The sequence below is a fragment of the Geotrypetes seraphini genome, chromosome 9, assembly GCF_902459505.1.
Source record: "Geotrypetes seraphini chromosome 9, aGeoSer1.1, whole genome shotgun sequence".
Taxonomy (NCBI): Eukaryota; Metazoa; Chordata; class Amphibia; order Gymnophiona; family Dermophiidae; genus Geotrypetes; species Geotrypetes seraphini.
This window is the reverse complement of record NC_047092.1, coordinates 110,251,442-110,271,843: the sequence shown is the minus strand read 5'-3', so window position 1 is coordinate 110,271,843 and position 20,402 is coordinate 110,251,442. Positions and strand designations below refer to the sequence as shown.

General features: G+C 45.7%; 1 protein-coding gene across 10 annotated transcripts in view; it reads left to right on the top strand.

Moving 5' to 3' along the window:
* The window catches only part of ATG4B (autophagy related 4B cysteine peptidase), a 669,563-nt gene that overhangs the window by 403,181 nt on the left and 245,980 nt on the right, over positions 1 to 20,402 (top strand). For all 10 annotated transcript variants that reach the window (XM_033957652.1, XM_033957647.1, XM_033957650.1 and 7 more), the window contains 2 exons: positions 11,444 to 11,634; positions 11,842 to 11,920. In XM_033957652.1, coding sequence (XP_033813543.1) covers positions 11,444 to 11,634; positions 11,842 to 11,920 — 270 coding nt within the window. The remainder of the gene's footprint in view (positions 1 to 11,443; positions 11,635 to 11,841; positions 11,921 to 20,402) is intronic.

The window sequence follows — 20,402 nt, the reverse complement described above, 5'->3', positions numbered from 1 at the left end:
ACATTGTCCCATTGTTAAAATTATCACACGCTCTCTTGCTGTATTGCAAATTGTTATCGCAGTCTTATGTTGCTCAACCATAATGATTATAGTTTACTAGTATTTTAGCCCGTTACATTAACGGGTGCTAGAAGTCTGGCCGGCTCCCTTAGTCCCTTGCCCCCCCCCCCTCCTTCCCTTCCCGCGGTCCTGACAAACCTGCCGACTCTAGCAGCGTCTGCAGCACTCTACACACACTGCTTCGTGGCCTTCTACTGTCCTGATTTACTCTGGCAAGTCCCTGATGACATCATCAGAGATGCGGCAGAGCAAATCAGGGCAGTAGAAGGCCCCAAAGCAACGTGTGTAGAGTGCTGCAGACAGATTTGGAGTCTGGACCGCGGGAAGGGAAGAGGGGTCAGACGTCGGGAAGGGATGGGAGACCACGAAAAACTTACTGTTTTTTTTGCCGCAAGAGGGCAGGGAGTTCAGCACTGGCGGCCAGTGCTGGAAGGCTGGGGACTCGCGCATGCGCACTCCTGCCGCCACAGACATACACCTCACGGATCAGGGAAAATGGAACACGCAGATAGGAGTGCGCATGCGCCGCTAGGGTTTTATTACATAGGATGCTTTCTGATATCACCATTGGACTCTACAATCATGTTGTTCAGTCGGCCCAACACAGGGCTGTGTTTCGCTGGATCAGCATCTTCAAGAGCCAGAACTGCTTCAGGTTTTCACTGAATTATTTCACCTCTGCAATAAATTTCAATTTACTAGTGTGGTTCTATCTGCTTATTATCCTAATACTCTACAATTTAACTTATACATAACTATCTCAACATATATGAATTAAATTTACCTTATCATAGTTCATCTTATCATATAACAACAGCAGCAGCATGCAGTTCAAAACATATGTAGCAACTCCCTCCTCCTCCAAACTAAAGACAGACTACACCTTCCCACTATTCATTGCCTTATATAGACTCGCCTCCATTTACCTAAATTATCTCCACCTGTCACTTTCCTCCTCATAACACATGTCACTCCACCTCCTTGTTTAATCCTGCTGGTTCAACAATTTTCCATTGTTGGATCAGCCACTGTTCTTTATGTAATAACACATCAGTCACATTCCCTCTCCTATTCATCGGCATCATGGAAACATGGTGGAATGAAGACAATGTCTGGGACACTGTACTACCGGGATACAAGCTATACCTCAGAGACAAGAGTATGACAAAAATGTGGGGGTATTACCCTATACATAAAAGAGGGAATTGAGTCTACCAGAGAGAACACGCCGGAAACGAACAATAAGGTAGAGTCTCTATGGGCCAAAATACCAGGAACAAATGGAACGGATACGAAGATCAGCATCTACTACAGACCTTCAGGGCAGTCCGAAGAGACTGATAGAGAAATGACGGACAAGATTAAACACGAATGCAAGGGAGGCAACACAGTTATCATGGATGACTTCAATTATCTGGGGATAGATTGGAACCTAGGCAACTCCAGCTGCAGTAGGGAGACCAAGTTCCTGGATGCTGTAGGCGATTGCTTCTTGGAACAACTTGCCAAGGAAAATACGAGAGGAAATGCAATTCTGGACTTAATTCTAAATGGACTACAGGACCGACACAAGGTATAGAAGTAGAAGGGACGCTGGGAAACAGTGATCCACTTCAACCTAGACACAGGAACAAAAAATCGATCCAGAACGACTGCCACGGCACTGAACTTCTGAAAAGGGAAGTATGAAGGGATGAGAGTCAAGGTGAGGAAGAAGATTAGGAAGAGGTTAAGCACTGTAAATACACTAGAGCAAACATGGTCCCTTTTTATGGACATAGTCACCGAGGCACAAAATCTATATATACCGCATATCAACAAGGGTTCCGAGAGGAAAAAGAACACTGTAGCAGTGAAGGAAGCGATCAGAGACGAGAAGACTTTGTTTAAGGAATGGAAAAGGACAATAACGGACGAAAACTGGAAAAATCACAAGCATCAAAGCAAGTGCCATAAGGCGGTAAAAGGGGCCAAAAGAGACTACCAGGAAAAAATAGCCAAGGAGGCAAAAATTTTTAAGCCGTTCTTTCAATATATTAAGAGGAAACGACCCGCAAAAGAAACAGTGGGGCTGTTAGATGACAATGGAATAAAGGGAGTATTAAAGGAGAACAGAGCCATCGTGGACAAACTGAACACATTTTTTTTGCATCTGTATTTACTGAAGAGGATATATCCAATATACCAGAAGCATGCTTTAGTAAACTCTGACTTCTTTACAAGATTTCCTCTCCAGCTTGGGCTGGCAGCCACTGAATCAACCCAAGCTGGAGAGGAAACCTTGTAAAGAAGCCAGACCAGTTCCTAGAACCAGAAGTAGCTTACCTCAGCCAAAGTTTACTAAAGCAGGTGTTGAGAAGTTTATGAGAATTGCATGAATTGATTTACAACAAGACTCCTGAGGCAGGCCCTTATGGACCGAAACACGATCGTGTCGAGTCCATCACAATAAAAGAGACTGAACACCAATTAGTCACCTTTGTTGTTGTGTTTGCTGTAAGTGCAAGGTGATGCATGTCGGTAACAAAAATCATATGCTCAAATACAGGATGTCCGGTTTAGAGCCCCAAGGAAAGAGACTTGGGAGTACTTATAGACAAGTCAATGAAACCATCCGCGCAATGTGCGGTGGTGGCAAAAAAGGCAAACAGAATGCTAGGAATGATTAAGAAAGGGATCACAAACAGATATGAGAAAGTTATCATGCCGTTATACCGGGCCATGGTACGCCCCCACCTGGAATACTGTGTCCAACACTGGTTGCCGTACATGAAAAAGGACATAGTACTACTCAAAAGGGTCCAGAGAAGAGCGACAAAAATGGTTAAGGGACTGGAGGAGTTGCCGTACAAGGCTAGAGAAACTGGGCCTATTCTCCCTTGAAAAGAGGAGACTGAAAGGGGACATGATCAAAACATTCAAGATATTGAATGGAACTGACTTAGTAGAGAAAGAGAGATTGTTTACTCTCTCCAAGATGAAGAGAACGAGAGGGCACTCGCTAAAGTTAAAATGGAAAAGATTCCGTACAAACATAAGGAAGTTCTTCTTCACTCAGAGAGTGGTAGAAATCTGGAATTCTCTTACAGAGGCTGTTGCATGGGAAAGCACCCTTCAAGGATTCAAGAAAAGGTTGGATAAGTCCTGCTGGAACAGAACATACATGGGAAGGCTAGACTCAAGTAGGGCACTGGTCTTGACCTAAGGATTGCTGCGTGAGCGGACTGCTAGGTCACGATGACCAACTGGTCCTGTACCCAGCAGCAACAAATCTTATGTTCTTATGTACATGAATCAGTACTACAAACCTAACCACTCACTTGATAACTTGCCTCAACCCAGTGGCTAACCAATGGCATATCAACCTTACCAAGCCTTAGATATCTCAAGTGTTGAGCAATTCTGAGCTTAATTGTCCTTCTAGTTTGGCCCACATACCATTTACCACAAAGGCATACAGATATAGTGGCGCTAGAAAGTTTCAAAGAAGAACAAACAAAATGATAAAGGGGATGGAACTCCTCTCGTATGAGGAAAGACTGAAAAAGGTTAGGGCGCTTCAGCTTGGAAAAAAGATGGCTTGAGGGGGGAGATATGATTGAAGTCTACAAAATCCTGAGTGGAGTAGAATGGGTACGAGTGATCAATTTTTCAACTCCGGTAAAAATGTACAAAGACTAGGGAACACTTGTTGAAGTTACAGGGAAATACTTTTAAAACCAATAAGAGGGAAATTTATTTTCACTCAGAATAGTTAAACTCTGAAATGCGTTGCCAGAGGCTGTGGAAGAGCAGATAGTGTAGCTGGTTTTAAAAAAGGTTTGGACAATTTCCTGGAGAAATGGGGCGTGTGGCTTGGCGGCGGCAGCAGCAACAGCCTGAAAAAGAAATCCTGGCCCGGGTCGGTGTCATACTCCGGAACTTCTACCTCTTCCAGCAGCCCTCGTCCCTTCTACCTGCTTTCCGGCCACACCCCCTGCTCCACGGCTCTCTTCGGCAACTCAGCAGCAGCGATCGACACAAGCTTCTGACGTCGGGGCCTATCCTCTGTGAGTCTCGCTTGTTTCAATTTCCTTTTTCCACAAAGGCGGGACTCGTAGAGGGAAGGCCTCGATGTCGGCAGCTTGTCTTGATCACCGCTGCTAACGAGTTGCTTAAGAGAGTCGCGGAGCAGGGGGGTTTTGCCAGGTGCAGGTAGAAGGGAGAGGGCCAGATGCAGGACTCGTGGGTGAGAGAGCAGAAGAGAGAGAAAGAGAGAGCGGAGGGAAACAAAAGGAAATATTTCATACTGGGCTGGGCCGGAGTGGAGGGAGGGTGGAAAGATTCTGGCTACAGGGTGCATTAACAAAGGAAAAGGGGGGAAAGCTGAAAATGGAGATAGTGACACAAAGAAGAGAAAGAGTATGCAGGACCTACTGAATAAGGATAGAGATACAGAGGGGACATGAAGAGGAGGTGAAATAGAGAGAAGTAATGCTGAAAAAGTGTGTGTGGTGGGGGAGATAAAGACATTGAAAGGGCAAATGGTGAACATGGGGTAAAGACAAGGACAGAGACAAATGAAGATTCTGAAAAAGTGGTGAGATAGGGATATAGGTGAGATGGACACAAAGAAGGGTGATGCTGGAAAATAGGTGGAATGGTAATTCTGGCAGACATAGACAGGAAATGCTGGATCAAGGAGAGATGGGGCTCAGGCTGGATGGAATGAGGAGAAATGCCTTGTTGGCCTGGAACTTCCTCTCCTACGTCAGAATTGAAGTCAGGGGAGCAGAATGCTGGTCAGCGTGACACTTCTGCAGGGAAAGCTTGGGACAGCGGTGGCTTGGGGGCTGTTCCCCGATGGCGGTGGCAGCAAACCGAGTGGCTTGGGGGAGGGCACGGAGAAAGAAAGAAAGGGGACAGACAGGGAGATAGAAAGAAGGGGGAACAGGGAGACAGAAAGAAAAAGTTGGGGGAGAGAATGAGGTCTGGAGGAAGGAAACATACAGGAGGCTGAAAGAAAGGAAGAAAGATTGGATGCACAGTCAGAAGAAGAAAGTGCAACCAGAGACTCATGAAATCACCAAACAGCAAAGTAGGAGAAAATGATTTTATTTTCAATTTAGTGATCAAAATGTGTCGGTTTTGATGAATTTATATCTGCTGTCTATATTTTGCACTATGGCTCCCTTTTACTAAAACCGCAATAGCGTTTTTTAGCGCAGGGAGCCTATAGCATTGAGAGCAGCACGAGCATTCAGCGTAATTCCCTGTGCTAAAACCTACTATTGTGGCGTTAGGTAAAAAGGGAGGGGGTGTATTTGTCTATTTTATGTATTTTGTTACTGAGGTGACAGTTGCATAGAGACATCTGCCGGTACCTCTTGGAAAAAACCCGGAATATGAATAATTAACATTTTCTTCTGCCTTTCAGGTGTGCTGTTGTGTTTTTTTTAAATTTTATTGTTGGTAGAGTCATTTGACTTAGTCATTATAAAAGTAGCTTGCAATCCAAAAGTTGGGGGCAACCCTGAGCTAGGACCTAACAGAGGGGAAAGTCTATTTTTGTTTATTTTGTTTACACCATAGCACCAGCGTGGAATTGGAGAAGGCAAATTTGGGGGGGGGGAGGGGTGAAAAGGCTACAAAATAACCTGCCAGGACGTTTGAAAAAAAACCCCATTGGGCAGGAAAAGCGAATCAAATCGAAAAATCAATTGAATGGGCCAATCAAATCGGGTAAAAAAAAGGTTCCCTGAATCGGGCAGCACTATGCCAGATAACTGTTTTCTGGTTGCTTGAGAGTTACTATAAAAAATACTGTAGCAGCAGGCAGCTGTTCCTGACAACACCCCTCCCTCCGGCCCCCTAAGCAGCAGAGCCTATCCTGACAACCCCTCCCTCCGGGCCTAAGGCAGCAGCCAATCCTGACAAACTCCCCTCCCTCCCTCAGCCCCAAAGCAGCAGCGTCAACCAATCCTGACAACCCACTCTCCTCTCGGCCCTGAAGCAACAGTGTCAGCTGATTCTGACAGCCCACTCTCCTTCCCTTGGCCCTGAAGCAGCAGTGTCAGCCAATCTAGACAATCCCTCTCCCTCCCTTACTGAGGCAGTAGTAGCAGCTAGTGAACAGAACAAGCGCCATAAACAGGCTGCTTCTGGTGAGCCCCAGCAGGGCCTTTCCTCTGCCACATTACTTCCAACATGGCAGAAGAAAGGCCCTGCTGGAGCTGGCCGGAAGTAGCCTGTAATGACACTTCTTCTGTTTACCGGCTGCTGCTACTGCCTCAGTAAGGGTAGGGAAGTGGTTGTCAGGATGGGCTGCCACTGCTGCCTCAGGCCCGGAGAGAGGGAGGGGAGTGTCAGGGACAGTTTCTGCTTCGGGAGGTTGTTTGGAGGGTTTTAGCTGAGGAGCATGGGAGACTTTTTTTGGGCTGGCAATTTTTTTGCCAGTTGGTTGAGGTGCCAGTTGATTGATGCTGGTTAGCTAAGATTCTACTGTACCATAACTGCAAAAGACAAATGCACACCAGCATAGGGATACTCCTTACTCCAATCTACCACTTTCCAACCATATCTCTCAGATGTGTCTCTACCTCAATCTACTACCTGCGACAACTCCAGAAAATAATGGAACTACTTCTTGGATATCTGTACTTCACCTAATTCTTGTATGCCTTCGTCCTCTCCTGCATGGACTACGGCAATGTGCATATTCAACGTCCTCACAGGAAATATTGTACAACCTAGTGCTGCCCGATTTCAGGAAAAAAAATATTCGATTCGATCATCCTATTGAATTGGGATTTTTCGATTCAAATTTTCCTGCCCCATTGGGTGTTTTTTTTCAAACATCCTGGGTGGGTTTATTTTATAGCCTCTTCCACCCCCTTTGCCTTCTTCCTAACCCACACTGGCGCTGTAGTGTAAACAAAATAAAACAAACAAAAGAGACTTTTCCTCTCTCTATAAATCCTAGCTCACGTTTTGCGGTCTAACACACCAGCTTCTGACAGGATAGCACGTTTCAAATCTGACATTATTGTAATCACAAAACAGAAATAAAATTAGTTTTCTACCTTTTGTTGTCCTGATCATTATTCAAATCTTGTTGTTGTCTTCCGATAACTTGCTTGTCAGGGTCTCCTTCTTCTTCTTTCTCCTTGCTAACCATCCATCTGCCATCTCTGTCCTCCCCTTCTGTTTCCCTTCCCTCCCCCAGAGGTCTAGCATCTTACTTTTTTTTTCGTCTCCATCCACAGATCCACCTTTTCTTAACTACCCTTTCATCTAGCATCTCTCCCTTCTTCCCCACTACCCCAGGGTCCACCATCTCTCCCTTTCTTTTCCCAACTACCCTCCTATCCAGTATCTCTATCCCCCCCTTCTACACCATCCCTTGTGTCCAACTTCTCTCCCTTTCTGTTCCGTCCCTCCCTAAATCCCATTGTCCATCATCTCTCTCCCTCTCCTCTATTTTTAGACCCATTGTTTCTTCCCCCACGGCATATGCACATCTCTTTGAAACACCCCCCCTTCCCTCCCTCCCTTCGTGTACTTGTACAGCAGGGCCCTCCTCCCATGAAGGCTTGTCTCCCCTGAAGGCCTGCCGGTCCCCCCTGAAGGCTTATGCCACCATCCCTGGCCTGTCCCCCACCCCTTGAAGGCCTGGCCCACCTCTTGAAGGACTGTCCCTCCCTTGAAGGCCTGCCCCCCTTGAAGGCTTGTTCCCCCCTTAAAGGCTTGTCTCCCCTTGAAGGCCTGCCTGTCCCTTGAAGGCCTGCCCCCCTTGAATGTCTGCACCCCCCCTTGAAGGTCTGCACCCCCCCCTTGAAGGCCTGCATCCCCCAAGGCCTGTCCCACCCCGAAGGACTGCGCAACCCCCCCCCCCCCCCGGGAAGGCCTCCGTGTTCCCCCTGGCCTCCCTGCACCGTTTATCTTATAGGTGAAACCTGCAGAGCAGATTGCAGTACTAGCGTCTTTGCAAACTGCTTTGAGCTGTTTCCTCTGCTGTGGTCCTGCCCCTCCTCTGACGTCAGAGGCAGGATTGCAGCGGAGGAAACAGCCTCAAAGCAGTTTGCAAAGACGCTAGTACCGCGATCTGCTCTGCAGGCTTCACCTATAAGGTAAACGGTGCGGGGAGGCTGGGGGAAGCCAGACACCAGGATGAGAAATCGGATGCTGGGGGGGGGAACTGGACGCCAGGGGGGGAAGCCAGACAGCAGCACAGCAGCACTTACCAACTGACCTCCCTCCTCGCTCTCTAAATCAGGTGCAGCAGCGGCTGGCCACCTTTAGGGGGCGAGAGGGGAGGGTCCGAATCGGAAAGCCGATTTTTTAGTGTTTTAAATCGATTCGAATCGATTCATCCGAAGTGAATTAGTGAACCGATTCGAATCGTGAATCTGGCACCACTAATGTAGACCATCTCCAATGTGTACAAAATGTAGCAATCAGACTTCTAAAGAATCTTCATGCCCACGAATCTTCATGCCCACGAATCTTCATGTTCCGGCCTCCCAGGCTCTATCATCAGGCCATTGTCTACCCATAACAAAATGCTGCATCTTTAAGGGCTTGATGCTAGCATACAAATCCCTGCACAACATGGCACCAGGCTATATGTCAACCAAACTTCTTCCATATGTACCGAACAGAGCATTCCGCTCCAAACAAACAGAACCAGATGCCTCCAAACACCTCCTGGTCGTGCCCTTCAACTGCAGAATGCAAGATGACAATCCTACTCCCATTTCTTACCAAACTACTAGAACCTACTATTCCCACAAATCAGATCCCTCGAAGGGCTCCTGAACTTTAGGAAAGCAATAAAAACATACCTCTTCACCTAAATCTCTTGCCTACTACCTTATGTTCAAAAAAGAAATGTACAGCATATTGGAACTAGACCCTCTGTATGTGTCATACTAGGATAAATACATGGAGGGGCATTTTCAAAACATAGTCTAAGTCCAATTTGGATGTATGACGCTAGACGTCTAAAGTAGGGAAACCACCATATGTCCAGAATTTTTTTTTTTTTTTTTTTTTAATCCTCTGTAGATGTTCAGGCCATTGGGATGCCCAGACCACCAGGATGTCTATCTTTATACCACATTTAATACCAAAATTTTGTCCATGTCCCCAAACGCCCAGAACAAGACAAGGCAACAGAGCAGTGGGGCACCTTAGAAAAAAAAACCAAACAAACCTTAGAAGGCACTGCTGTGAACTTCTCATATAGGGTGCCCGATAAACACCTCACCAGAGCTCCCTTATAGGTTATGGCAATCTCCCCAATAGCCCTTAAGGCTGTAGGTGGCACCTATATGGCAGTAGTAAATGTAGTAGTTAGAGTGGCTTATGGGACTTGCTACTCCTCTTTTTTTGTTTATAGGACTTGCTACTCCTCTTTTTTTTTTTTTTTCTTCACCACGACAAAACCATCTGGAAACTTCTTTGACTTTAAATGCTACTCAGTATTCTTCTATCAAAATCTTTGGTGTGACTTTCAATCAAAACTTAACCTTGAGAAATCAAGTAGACTCTGTTGTACAGAAGGGTTTTTACATTCTATGAGTTTATTTAGACATTTCGTTGTTCAAATTATTGGTTTAATCTCTGGTACAAAGTTATCTAGACTATTGCAACATTGTCTATCTAGCAGGCGTAAAGAGAAATTTTTCTAGATTGCGGATTATTCAGAATGCTGTAGTTAGACTCATATTTGGCCTGGGGAAGTTTGATTGCATGCCAAGTTTATATTAATCTTTGATATACGTTTATACAAAATATACCTAAACGGTTTACAATTATCAAATATTATTAAAATAAAAGTAGAAAATAAAAATAGAGGGGTCAACAAAACATGTAGACTTACAGGTACAAAAAGGAATAAGAGGGAAGGATGAGAGATTAAACACAATGAGAAAAAACACCTCCTTTTTATCGAGAATTGCATGTTGCCTATTGAAGCACGCATTATTTTTGTGGGTTGTGTTTATTATAAAGTTTCTATAGGTCATGCACCATCTTACCTAGCTGATTTCTTCGTTGTTTCAACTCAAAGGCACTCCAGGAGATCTCATGCTCTTTTTGTCTTTCCACCCATGAGGTGCTGTTAATTCAAAAAGTATCATGAATGTGCTCTTTCCTATCAGGCAACAACTTGGGATAAAGATTTTAAGCATTTACTATTGACTTCCATTTCTTATTTACATTTTAGAAAACAATTGAAAACTTGACTGTTCTCTAGATTTTTGGGTAATTAACATTCTATATTTGTTGTTGTTGTTGTTAGTTCCATACTCAGTTGTAGTTTATTACTTAATATTTTGTTAACCGCATAGGACTTTATGGTTATGCAGTCTAGAAATTGAGTTTTATGTTGTGTTGTTATGTTATGTTATGTTGCTAGCACACCCACCAGGCTAATTACTGTGTGGATCTCTACTAGGCTTTCCTATACCAGGTGCTAATGTTTTGGAGACAGGTATGCACATTGGTATTCTGATCTTTGTGAGGGGTCTATGGCCTTAGGGATCTGGCCAATCGGAGTCTTAGGCCATACTCAGTACATCCCAGAATGCACTGGGAAGGAGGCCTAAGACTCCGGTTGGCCCAGGTGCCTAAATCCCCTTCTATGTGAGGGGCCTTAGGCACCTGGGCCAGTCAGGCCCCTCCCCACTGCATTCCAGGATGCACCGGAAAAGGGAAGGCCTGCCATTCTGAAGAGGCGGGCCTAACGGCTGGAGGTAGTAGGCATCCCTCTGGACAGCCTTGCTTATAAAGGTGGAGAGGGGGTCCCAGTGGGCCTTGGTGGGTTGGGGGGTGGACTTCAGGGGGGTGGGAGGGTCATGTGTTTGGGGGGATTGTTTCAGTGTTTTGCGACAGGAGGGATTGGGCATCCCTGCTGCCGTGGACAACGTGGGGGGGGGGGGGGTGGGAGTTGGTGGTAGGAGGAAATGGGTATCCCTTCTGCTGGACAACCTGAGGTGGGGTTAACTGCCACTGCTGCTCAGCTGATCGCAGCAGGGAGATTCCCTTGACGCGATCAGCTCAGCAGCAACACGATTCTCTAAATGGCACCTGTGATATGGATGTCTGTTAGAGAATCGAGGTGGTTAGGCGGGGTTAGGTGTGATTCTGTAAAGGACGCCCATGTGCAATTCTCAAAAGCCGCTTAGGCGGCTGCTGAGACCAGGCATCCTATACAGGATCAGGCCCTAAGTGAAATTGTTTTACCTTCTCATAGTCTAGGAAATCCATGTGTCTCGAGATAACTCTATTATGTTGCAGCTGACCTTATGCCCTAAGTAATAAGGCTTTTCGTTTTTTAGAGTCATTTAATTTTTTTTTCCTCTGCGCCCCTTCTCCCCACCCTCTTCCCTCTTTCTCTCAGAGAGGTTATGTAAGTCCAGTGTTGCCTGTACTGGAGCTGCAGCATTTCATTCCATGGAGCTACTGCATAATGGATTCCCATCTGAAGCCAGAATAGAAGATAAGCTGTCTTTATGGAAACCTCTTATACTACTGATACCCTTGCGCCTGGGACTGAGCGAGATAAATGAAGCTTACATTGAAACTCTAAAGGTAACCGTTGCCCTCTCTGACTTTGAGGAGGGTGCATGGAGTTTGGGACTCTAGCCTTTTGTTTTATCCTTAAATTGAATATGTTGGTGACTGGGTGAGTTCAGACGTGCCTTATAAATCACCTTGCCCACTGCTCTTTGTGACTTACTTTGAGTGGAATATCACCTTTTTTCCTAGCTTGAGTCTCTCATCCTTCTTTGTTTGCAGCAATGCTTCATGCAACCACAGTCTCTGGGAGTGATTGGAGGGAAACCCAACAGTGCGCACTACTTCATTGGATATGTGGGTGAGTGATATGGCCTCTCTTTAAAGTCTTATTCTGTTCTTCACAGACACTGATCTGCTCAGACTTAGACCCATCTCCCAAAACCAATTTGTGCTGTTTACACTACTGTATCTCTAATGCTTGGAAGGTCCTAAATTTAAAACTGATGATTTTTTTTACTATTTTTGTCTCCATCTTCTGTATCCTCTCCCCCTAACCTTTAAAGTAGATTAACACGGAAGGGAAGTTTATTGTTTATTTAAAGCTTTTATGCCACTAACTAATGACTATGAAGTCAATTCAGAGTCTATCCTTTGAATGACTCAACAATTAAGAATGCAATAACCCTATATCCAATCATTATCTAATATAATAAAATGCTAGCCGCGCATGCGCACTAAAAAAAACGTGTTCCCTGATCCGTCCCGAAAACACGAGTGCGCATGCGCACGTTTTACGTCATCACCTACTCTCCACCTCGCGCCACCTATTCATCACCTGCTCTCCACCGATCACTGTTCCTCCTGCACCATGCCACGCCAGGCATGTCCGCAGCCGGTCTCGAGCTCCTGGGGGCCGGCGGCGCTGTGCTGAGGTCCCGCCTCCCGCTTCCGCACTATACGGCGCCGCCAGACCCGGCCCTACACTGAGATCCGTGATCGGGTTGCCATGGAAACCCCGCCGCAGCCTCGCAGCTAGGTAGGGGGACAACAATCGCGCTTATGTTCAAGCCGCCGCCACGACTCCCCTCTCGAACCGCACCAGGATCGAGAGAGGAGCTGCGGCGGGGGCTTGAGCATAAGTGCCATTGTTGTTCCCCTACCTAGCCGCGAGGCTGCGGCGGCCTTCCTCACCCCGGCTCACATTGAATCCAAGTAAATAACTGGGCTGCCTAAAGAAACAAAGTTTCACGGTGCTTGGCCCGTAAAACAATTCCTGCCGTTGCCAAAAATTTGACCCACCGTTCCTTCCCTTCCTCCATCAGGTACAGTTTACCTCCGCCTATGTTAAAAGGAGTTGCTTTGAAATTGGAGCCCTGCCCCCACCGTAACACATTCCCTCTGCCGCGGTCCCATATGTCAGAGAAGGGGTGGGACCAAGGCAGAGTGGAACGTGCTACAGCAGTGGCAGGCCTCCGATTTCGACGCGGCTCCTTTTAACATTGGTGGATTCACTGCACCTGATGGAGGGAGGGAAGGAAAGGTGGTTGGACGCTGTTGAGCCCCTCTTTAGCCTAGACCCTCTCCTAACTGCTCCCTCCTGTCTCAGACCACTGGAGCACCTGATGGAGGGAGGGAAGGAAAGGTGGTTGTGTGCTGTTGAGCCCCTCTTTGCCCTCAGACCCTCTCCTAACTGCTCCCTCCTGTCTCAGACCACTGGGGGGAGGTGCCTGTCTTCAGCTGCAGGGATGGAGGGAGGGAAGAAGAAAGAAGGGGCCCTGGCAAGCGAGTTATCAAAAGCCAACCATAGCCTGGGACCCCTACATGATATGAATAATGACCAGACAACAAAAGGTAAGAAAAATAATTTTATTTTCTGTTTGTGATTACAATATGTCAGATTTGAAATGTGTCTTGAGGGAGGCTTCCGCCGCGGCTTTGGACAGAGGGGTACCATTTTCGTGGGAGCCGGCCTTCGGAGAGGCTTGGGACATGGGGACGGATGCGGGAGGGGCTGCCGCTGCGAAGGGCTTTGGTGGGGGAGCCAGCCAGACCACAAGTGTGGGGACGTTGTAAGCGCGGATTGGTCAAGGAGCCGCCGATGCTGAAGCTTTGAAATTGCTCTCCCACCGTCACTCCCTCCCGCCCCGGCTCTGCCTCTGCCCCTGCCCAGGTTCAAAAGCAGGAGACATCTAGCACCCGTTAATCTAACGGGCTTAAACACTAGTACTTATATATATCATTAGTCTCTATAAATATACATACCAAGCCTATTAGTTGTCATTTAAATGTATCATCATTTAAACTTCCTTTGTATATCCTGCTTAATCCTATCATGCATGAACTATGAAGTAGTGAGCTATATTCACCATATTATTATACCCCTACGCTCCCCTGATTAGTCTAATTTTAAAATATTCTGAGAAAAGTAAGGTCTTTATTCCTTTCTTGAATTTTTGGTGTCTTTCTAGTTTTAATTCCTTTTGGTAGTGAGTTCCACCCAGCAAAGAAATACAATAACTTATCTTAAATAGATGCAAATTCCAAAGCCCAACGGGGACCCGTTTCGCCCTTTCTCTAGGCTTTCTGACTGCGTCAATCCCAATGAAGGCTGAGTGCTTAAGAAAGCCTAGAGAAAGGGCGAAACGGGTCCTGTTGGGCTTTGGAATTTGCATCTATTTAAGATAAGTTATTGTATTTCTTTGCTGAGTGGAACAAATTATATTAATAATATGAGAGAAAGGAACCACCATTGAAAGTATTTTAAAGAAAGAAGCAATAAAGAATTCAGTGAATAATTACAGAGTGTAAAAAAAGGGGGAGGTTTTGAGAATCAGTGATGGAAACGTGGAACATGTAAGTCTTGGCTGAGAAATTTATTTCTATTCTGTCCAAGCAGGTTTCTGAGATTCTTAACTACCCTATTTCAGCACACTATATGCTTCAATCTATGGGATTGTGTTTTTCCTCAAAAAATGCTCTCAGATCTCTGGGCACTTCAAGGAACAATAAATCCAAATATATTATAGCTTGCTTTTGTGATTTTAAATTAAAAGAGAAGGTGCTGCGGGCAACTAAAATGGCAGAGAACTTTCAGAGGGACTTATATTCCATTGAAATTTACAAGAACCTAGCTGCTGCAACCCTAAAGAGATAATTGGAGCTGTGCCCACTGATGGCTCAGCTAGGGGCCAGAGGCATCAAACATGAATAGAAGCATTACGTTACATTACATTAGTGACTTCTATTCCGCCTATACCTTGCAGTTCAAGGCAGATTACAAAAGAGCTAACTGGACATTTCCAGTGAAGTTACAGTATTTTTTTTTTGTTGTTATAAAAGAGGTGAGAAAGCTAGATAAATTCCGGAAGAACTTGCAATTGGATTGTAAGACGACTGTACATTTCTAGGTAATAACTTGAAATTGGATAGTAAGATGACTGTACTTTCTAGGTAATATAACAAATAGGTTACAGTTAGGTTACAAATAAGATTACATTACAGTTCAAGGATCTGTATTCTTGGTTGGTGTTTTGAGGAGGGAGAGATTGCCTAATTGGAGGCTTTGGGAGGGGAATTTACCTGGGAGGAGGGGGAAGGGGGAATTAAGATATCTGGATAATTTTTTTGAAAAGCAGGGTTTTGATTTCTTTTCGAAATGTTTTGAGGTCGCCTGTTGCCGTCAGCAGGTTGGAGATGGAGTGGTTAAGTTTTGCTGCTTGCATCACAAGAAGGTTGTCAAACATCTTCTTGCGCTGAGTGCCCTTGAGCGGAGGGAAGGCAAAAGGGGTCTGGGTTCTTCTTTGTCTTGTGGTGAGGATCTGATTTAAGTGGTTGTTTAGGTAGGAGGGGACAGAGCCGTTTAATGCTTTGAATAATAGACAGTAGAATTTGAATTGACTTCGTGCTTGTATTGGTAGCCAGTGAGAGTCTAGGAAGGCAGTGGTGATGTCATATTTTCTCAGAGAGTAGATTAGTCTGAGGGCAGTGTTTTGTATAGTCTGAAGTTGTTTTATCATGTTGGCAGGACAAGGTAGATAGAGGGAATTGCAATAGTCCAGTAGTCCTAAGACTAGGGATTGGACAATTAGTCTGAATTGCTCTGGCACCCATTTGCCCTTCTTTTTTTATAAAGATGGAAAGCTGCATCAGATGCACTTCCTCACAGGCGTGGGAGATCTTCCCTGAGGTTGGTGGAGACCGGCAGACATCACAACAATTCTGAAAATATGGCTATTTTCAAAAATGTAAATTCCTCTGCTCTCTATACAATCACTAATTCTTATTATATTTTCTTCTCTTCAAAACTCTTGTAAACCGTGCCGAGCTCTATCTTTATAGAAAAGATGCGGTATATAAGCTTAAGGTTTAGTTTAGTTTAATTAGACCCATCCATGGGATCTTGTGGAAAGCCTAAATGGCAATGAGTTGGACTGTGTAGCCTAACCAGCCTGTACTAATTGTAGGGTAGGAGCAGGGCAGGATTAATTCTTCGAGGGCCCCTAGGCACACAAGTACACTGGGCCCCCCTGGCCCTGTCCCGCCCCTAACCCGCCCATGCCCTGCCCATGTCCCACCCCGCCTCGCCCATGTCCCACCCAATTTATCTGTTTTCTTATTTACTTCTTTATTTCCACTTGTATTTCTTTTTTCTTAATTCAAAACAAACAAAGATTAGCATACCAGTGCACAGTTTTTCTTCTATGCAACCCCCAAACATCTCTGAACAAATCCCCCTTCCTTCCCTTCCCACCTATTTACCCAGGACTTTAACTCTGAACCCTTTCCATGCATATATAAAAGTGTTCAAATATTTTAAAGCAGTAATACTATCCGAAATATAAGTCTATATTAATAACCAAGTTTACAATGCCTCTCAACTGCCTCACTCTACACCAACTGTAACCCATATGTATGTATAAATAACCAAATCTGTAACTTCTCTAGTACGTTCCATTCCATGTATGTTAACTTGCAACGAAACAACAAGGCAAGCAGTCCACCAAAGAATCCAACATGAAACAAAAGAAGATTGGCAGAAAATAAGGAGATTCAAATCAGGTTAATTCAAGGTGCTCCCAAGAACCATGCCTGATGCATTTCGCCAAAAAGGCTAGTCAACGCTAACAAAAAACCATGTCTTTCATACAAACAGGTCACAGAAATCACCTTCACCTAGTATGGAATATGTAATCACAAACTAACCTCTCCCCCCTTTTACAAAACTGTAGTATGGTTTTTAGTTAAGGCCCGTGCTAAAAAAATGCTCTACAGTTTTGTAAAAGGGGGGATAAAATAGACAAAGGTTAAATAAAACCACCAAGAAGCTGGACTCTGCATACAATGCAACACCACAGAAATAGCGATGCATGTCTCCTAAAGCAAAAAAAATAAATAAATAGAAAATTTTTTTTCTACCTTTGTCTTGTCTGGTTTCTGCTCTCCTCATCTTCTTGTCAATATCTTCCTTTCATCTTTTGTCCTTCTGTGCCACTTACAGAATACTGTATGCCTCCCTCTCCCCTTCCATCTTTCCCTCACCCTCATTAGTCTGGCATCCATCTTCTACCATTCCCTCCTCCAATGGTCTGGCATCTCTCTCCTCGCTTCTTCCCTTCCGCTCCTCCCACACCCCCATGGTCTAAGCATTTCACTCTCTCCTCTCCCTTCCCCCCACTCCATCAGCATCAGCCCCCTTTCTATCCCTCCAACCCAATTCCATCCAGTATCTTTCCCTTTCCCTGCACACAGTTCCATCAGCATCAGCCCCCTTTCTCTTCCTCCATCACCCTTCCATACCATCCTTCTCACAACCCTTCCATACCACCCTGCCCCCTTTCTCTTCCTCCACCACCCTTCCATACCATCCTTCTCACAACCCTTCCATACCACCCTGCCCCCTTTCTCTTCCTCCACCACCCTTCCATACCATGCTGCCCCACCATCCTTCCATACCACCCTGCCCCCTTTCTCTCCCTCCACCACCCTTCCTTACCACTCTGCCCCCTTTCTCTCCCTCCACCACCCTTCCATACCACGCTTCCCCACCATCCTTCCCACCACCTTTCCATACCACCCTGCCCCCTTTCTCCTCCTCCAAACATTGCTGCTGGCTCTGCCATTCTGAGGCTCCTTTGCCCGAAAGCAGCATTATAACAGCTGACAGCAATGCCCCCCTCCCCCCCGCAGGCAACGGCAACAGGCCCCCCTCCCGGCAGCAACTGCAATAACCGCCGGATCTGTTACCGGAAGGTTCCTCGATGACTGCTTCTGCCGGTCCATCCCCCTCAGACGTCACTTCTTCCGGAGCAAGTAAGTGACGTCGAGGAGGATGGACCGGCAGAAGCAGTTACTGTTGCTGCCGGGAGGGGGGGCCCATTGCCGGAAAAGTGAGTCGTCCTCCTTCAGCGGGCCCCCTTCATAGTTTCGGGCCCTAGGCACATGCCTAGTGTGCCTATTGATTACTCCGGCCCTGGATAGCACAAAGACTGGCCAAGATTGGCCCACCCAAGCCCAGTGGTATCTGTACCCCTGCCCTGAAGGCCATGCTGTACTCTACCAAGGCAGAATTACTGTTTTGCACAGGGAAAAAAATTACTGTGTTTGCTGACAAGGGAAAAAAATCAATCAGATCAATAAAAATACAGGTCTCCCTCCATATTCGCTGGTTTGACATTCATGACTTTGGTTATTCATGAGTGTTTTTTCATGCACAGAGAGGAGCCACCGAGTAGCTGATCAGCCACTGAACAACTAACAGAAAAGGAGAGGTGAAAAACTGCTAAGTTTTGCTCTACTGAGCTGCCAAAAAGTAAAACCCCATCTGAAATAACTACCAAGATTAAGATGGTATTTTATTTATTTATTTAATTCATTTTCTACCCTGTTTTCCCCAAAGAGCTCCGAAAGGAATTACAAAGTTAAACATACATAATATACAGTTAACTGTTACGATGTGCACTGGATTATCCTAATTTGACACATACTAGGGATCTAATGCCAATATACATACCGTGTTTCCCCGATGATAAGGCAGGGCCATCAAATAAGACAGCCCCCCCTTTTTAGAAAAAATTGTAAAAATAAGGCACCCCCCCCCCGCAAATAAGCCACCCACCGATACCTTGCGCTTACCCGAATCGGGTGGTACGGTGGGTGACTCCATGTGTCCCTCCGTCTACCGCGGGGTCGGCAACCCGCGGCTCCAGAGCCGCATGCGGCTCTTTTCCACCTTTGCCGTGGCTCCGGTAGAGTGTCACGCAGGCATGCAACTTACAAGTCCGGCGTCGCGGCGGGAAATAGCCATGCTGAGCAGTGAGCTCAGCACGTACACAGATGAAAGCCTTGCTTGCTGATTGGTCCGGCGGCCGTGGACTCGTGGGTGAGGGAGCAGAAGAGAGAGAGAAAGAGAGAGGGGAGGGAAACAAAAGGAAATATTTCATACTGGGCTGGGCCGGAGTGGAGGGAGGGTGGAAAGATTCTAGCTACAGGGTGCAGTAACAAAGGAAAAGTGGGGGGAAAGCTGAAAATGGAGATAGTGACACAAAGAAGAGAAAGGGTAAGCAGGACCTACTGAATAAGGATAGAGATACAGAAGGGGACATGAAAGGGTAAATAAGGCATCCCCCCCGAAAATAAGCCCTAGAGCATATTTTGGCCTTCCAAAAAAAATAAGACAGGTGTCTTACCATCGGGTAAACACGGTAGTATAACAGTTTACAGGTTACAATTTTGCCTTAGTTCCAGTACAAGGTTCTTCAATACAAGTTTTATTCTACTTGACACATACTAAGGATCTAATACCAATATACAAAATATGCAGTTTATAGGATAAAATTTGACATAGTTACAGTGCAAGATTTATAAGTTTTTATCCTAATGTGACACAATCAATATACATTAATATTTCTTTGTAATCTATCAGTCTTAGGCAGGGGAGTTAGGTGAAGAGGTGTATTTTTATTACTTTTCTAAAGTTGAGCAGTCCTTTAAGGTATCTGATCTTATTAGTGCCCTGTTGGTACAGATTATGGATCGGCCACATACAGAGAAGAGCCGCCAAACATCTGATCAGCTGCAGAGAAAAGCTGAACAGCTGATTGGTGCACTGCCGGCTATTTATTTTTCCTTCGTTTTCTTTTTTTTTGGCATTCAAACTCCCCCCTTGGAGCTGACAGCTGGGCCGAAGCCAGAAAGGAAAGAGGCCAGGGGAGCCATGTCAGGCAAGCTACCAGAAAGGCCCTGGAAGAAAGCAGCTGGGGGCACAGGTGGACAACAATGCCATGCCTTCCTAAACTTCCCACCATTGACAGAGGCTGCCACTTTCCTGCCCTAAAAGCCGCATGGAGGCAGCTCTGACTGTTTTCTTTTTAAGGTGCTGGGGGCTCTAAAGTTATTTGTGAATTTATGGTATTTGCAGGGAGGGGGCTGTACCCCTAACCCCTGTAAATATGGAGGGGGACCCTGTAGTATGTTCTTAGGGCTGGGGATTCAGTGTATTCCCTGAAGCCCCTGACTGTACTCCATCGAGGAGAGATTAGTACAAAGGAGTAATTGTACGGTCTACTTTGTTTGCTGTCAAAGGAATGGACCAACAGGATCAAAGGTAAAATAGTATGTTCAAAGGGCTTGGGTTTAATTGAATCCCTGAAGGCCCTGACCACAGGCCACTGCTAAGAGTTGTATTCTACTAAGATGTACAGCAACTGAGATGTTGTAAATGATGACGCGGCCTGAAAGTACAGTACATACATGATCAGTGCTCTAAAAGTTTCTACAAATTGTCTGATGGTATTGAAATTTTTTTGGTTTTACTATACTGCGTTTCATTAGATCTTGGTTTT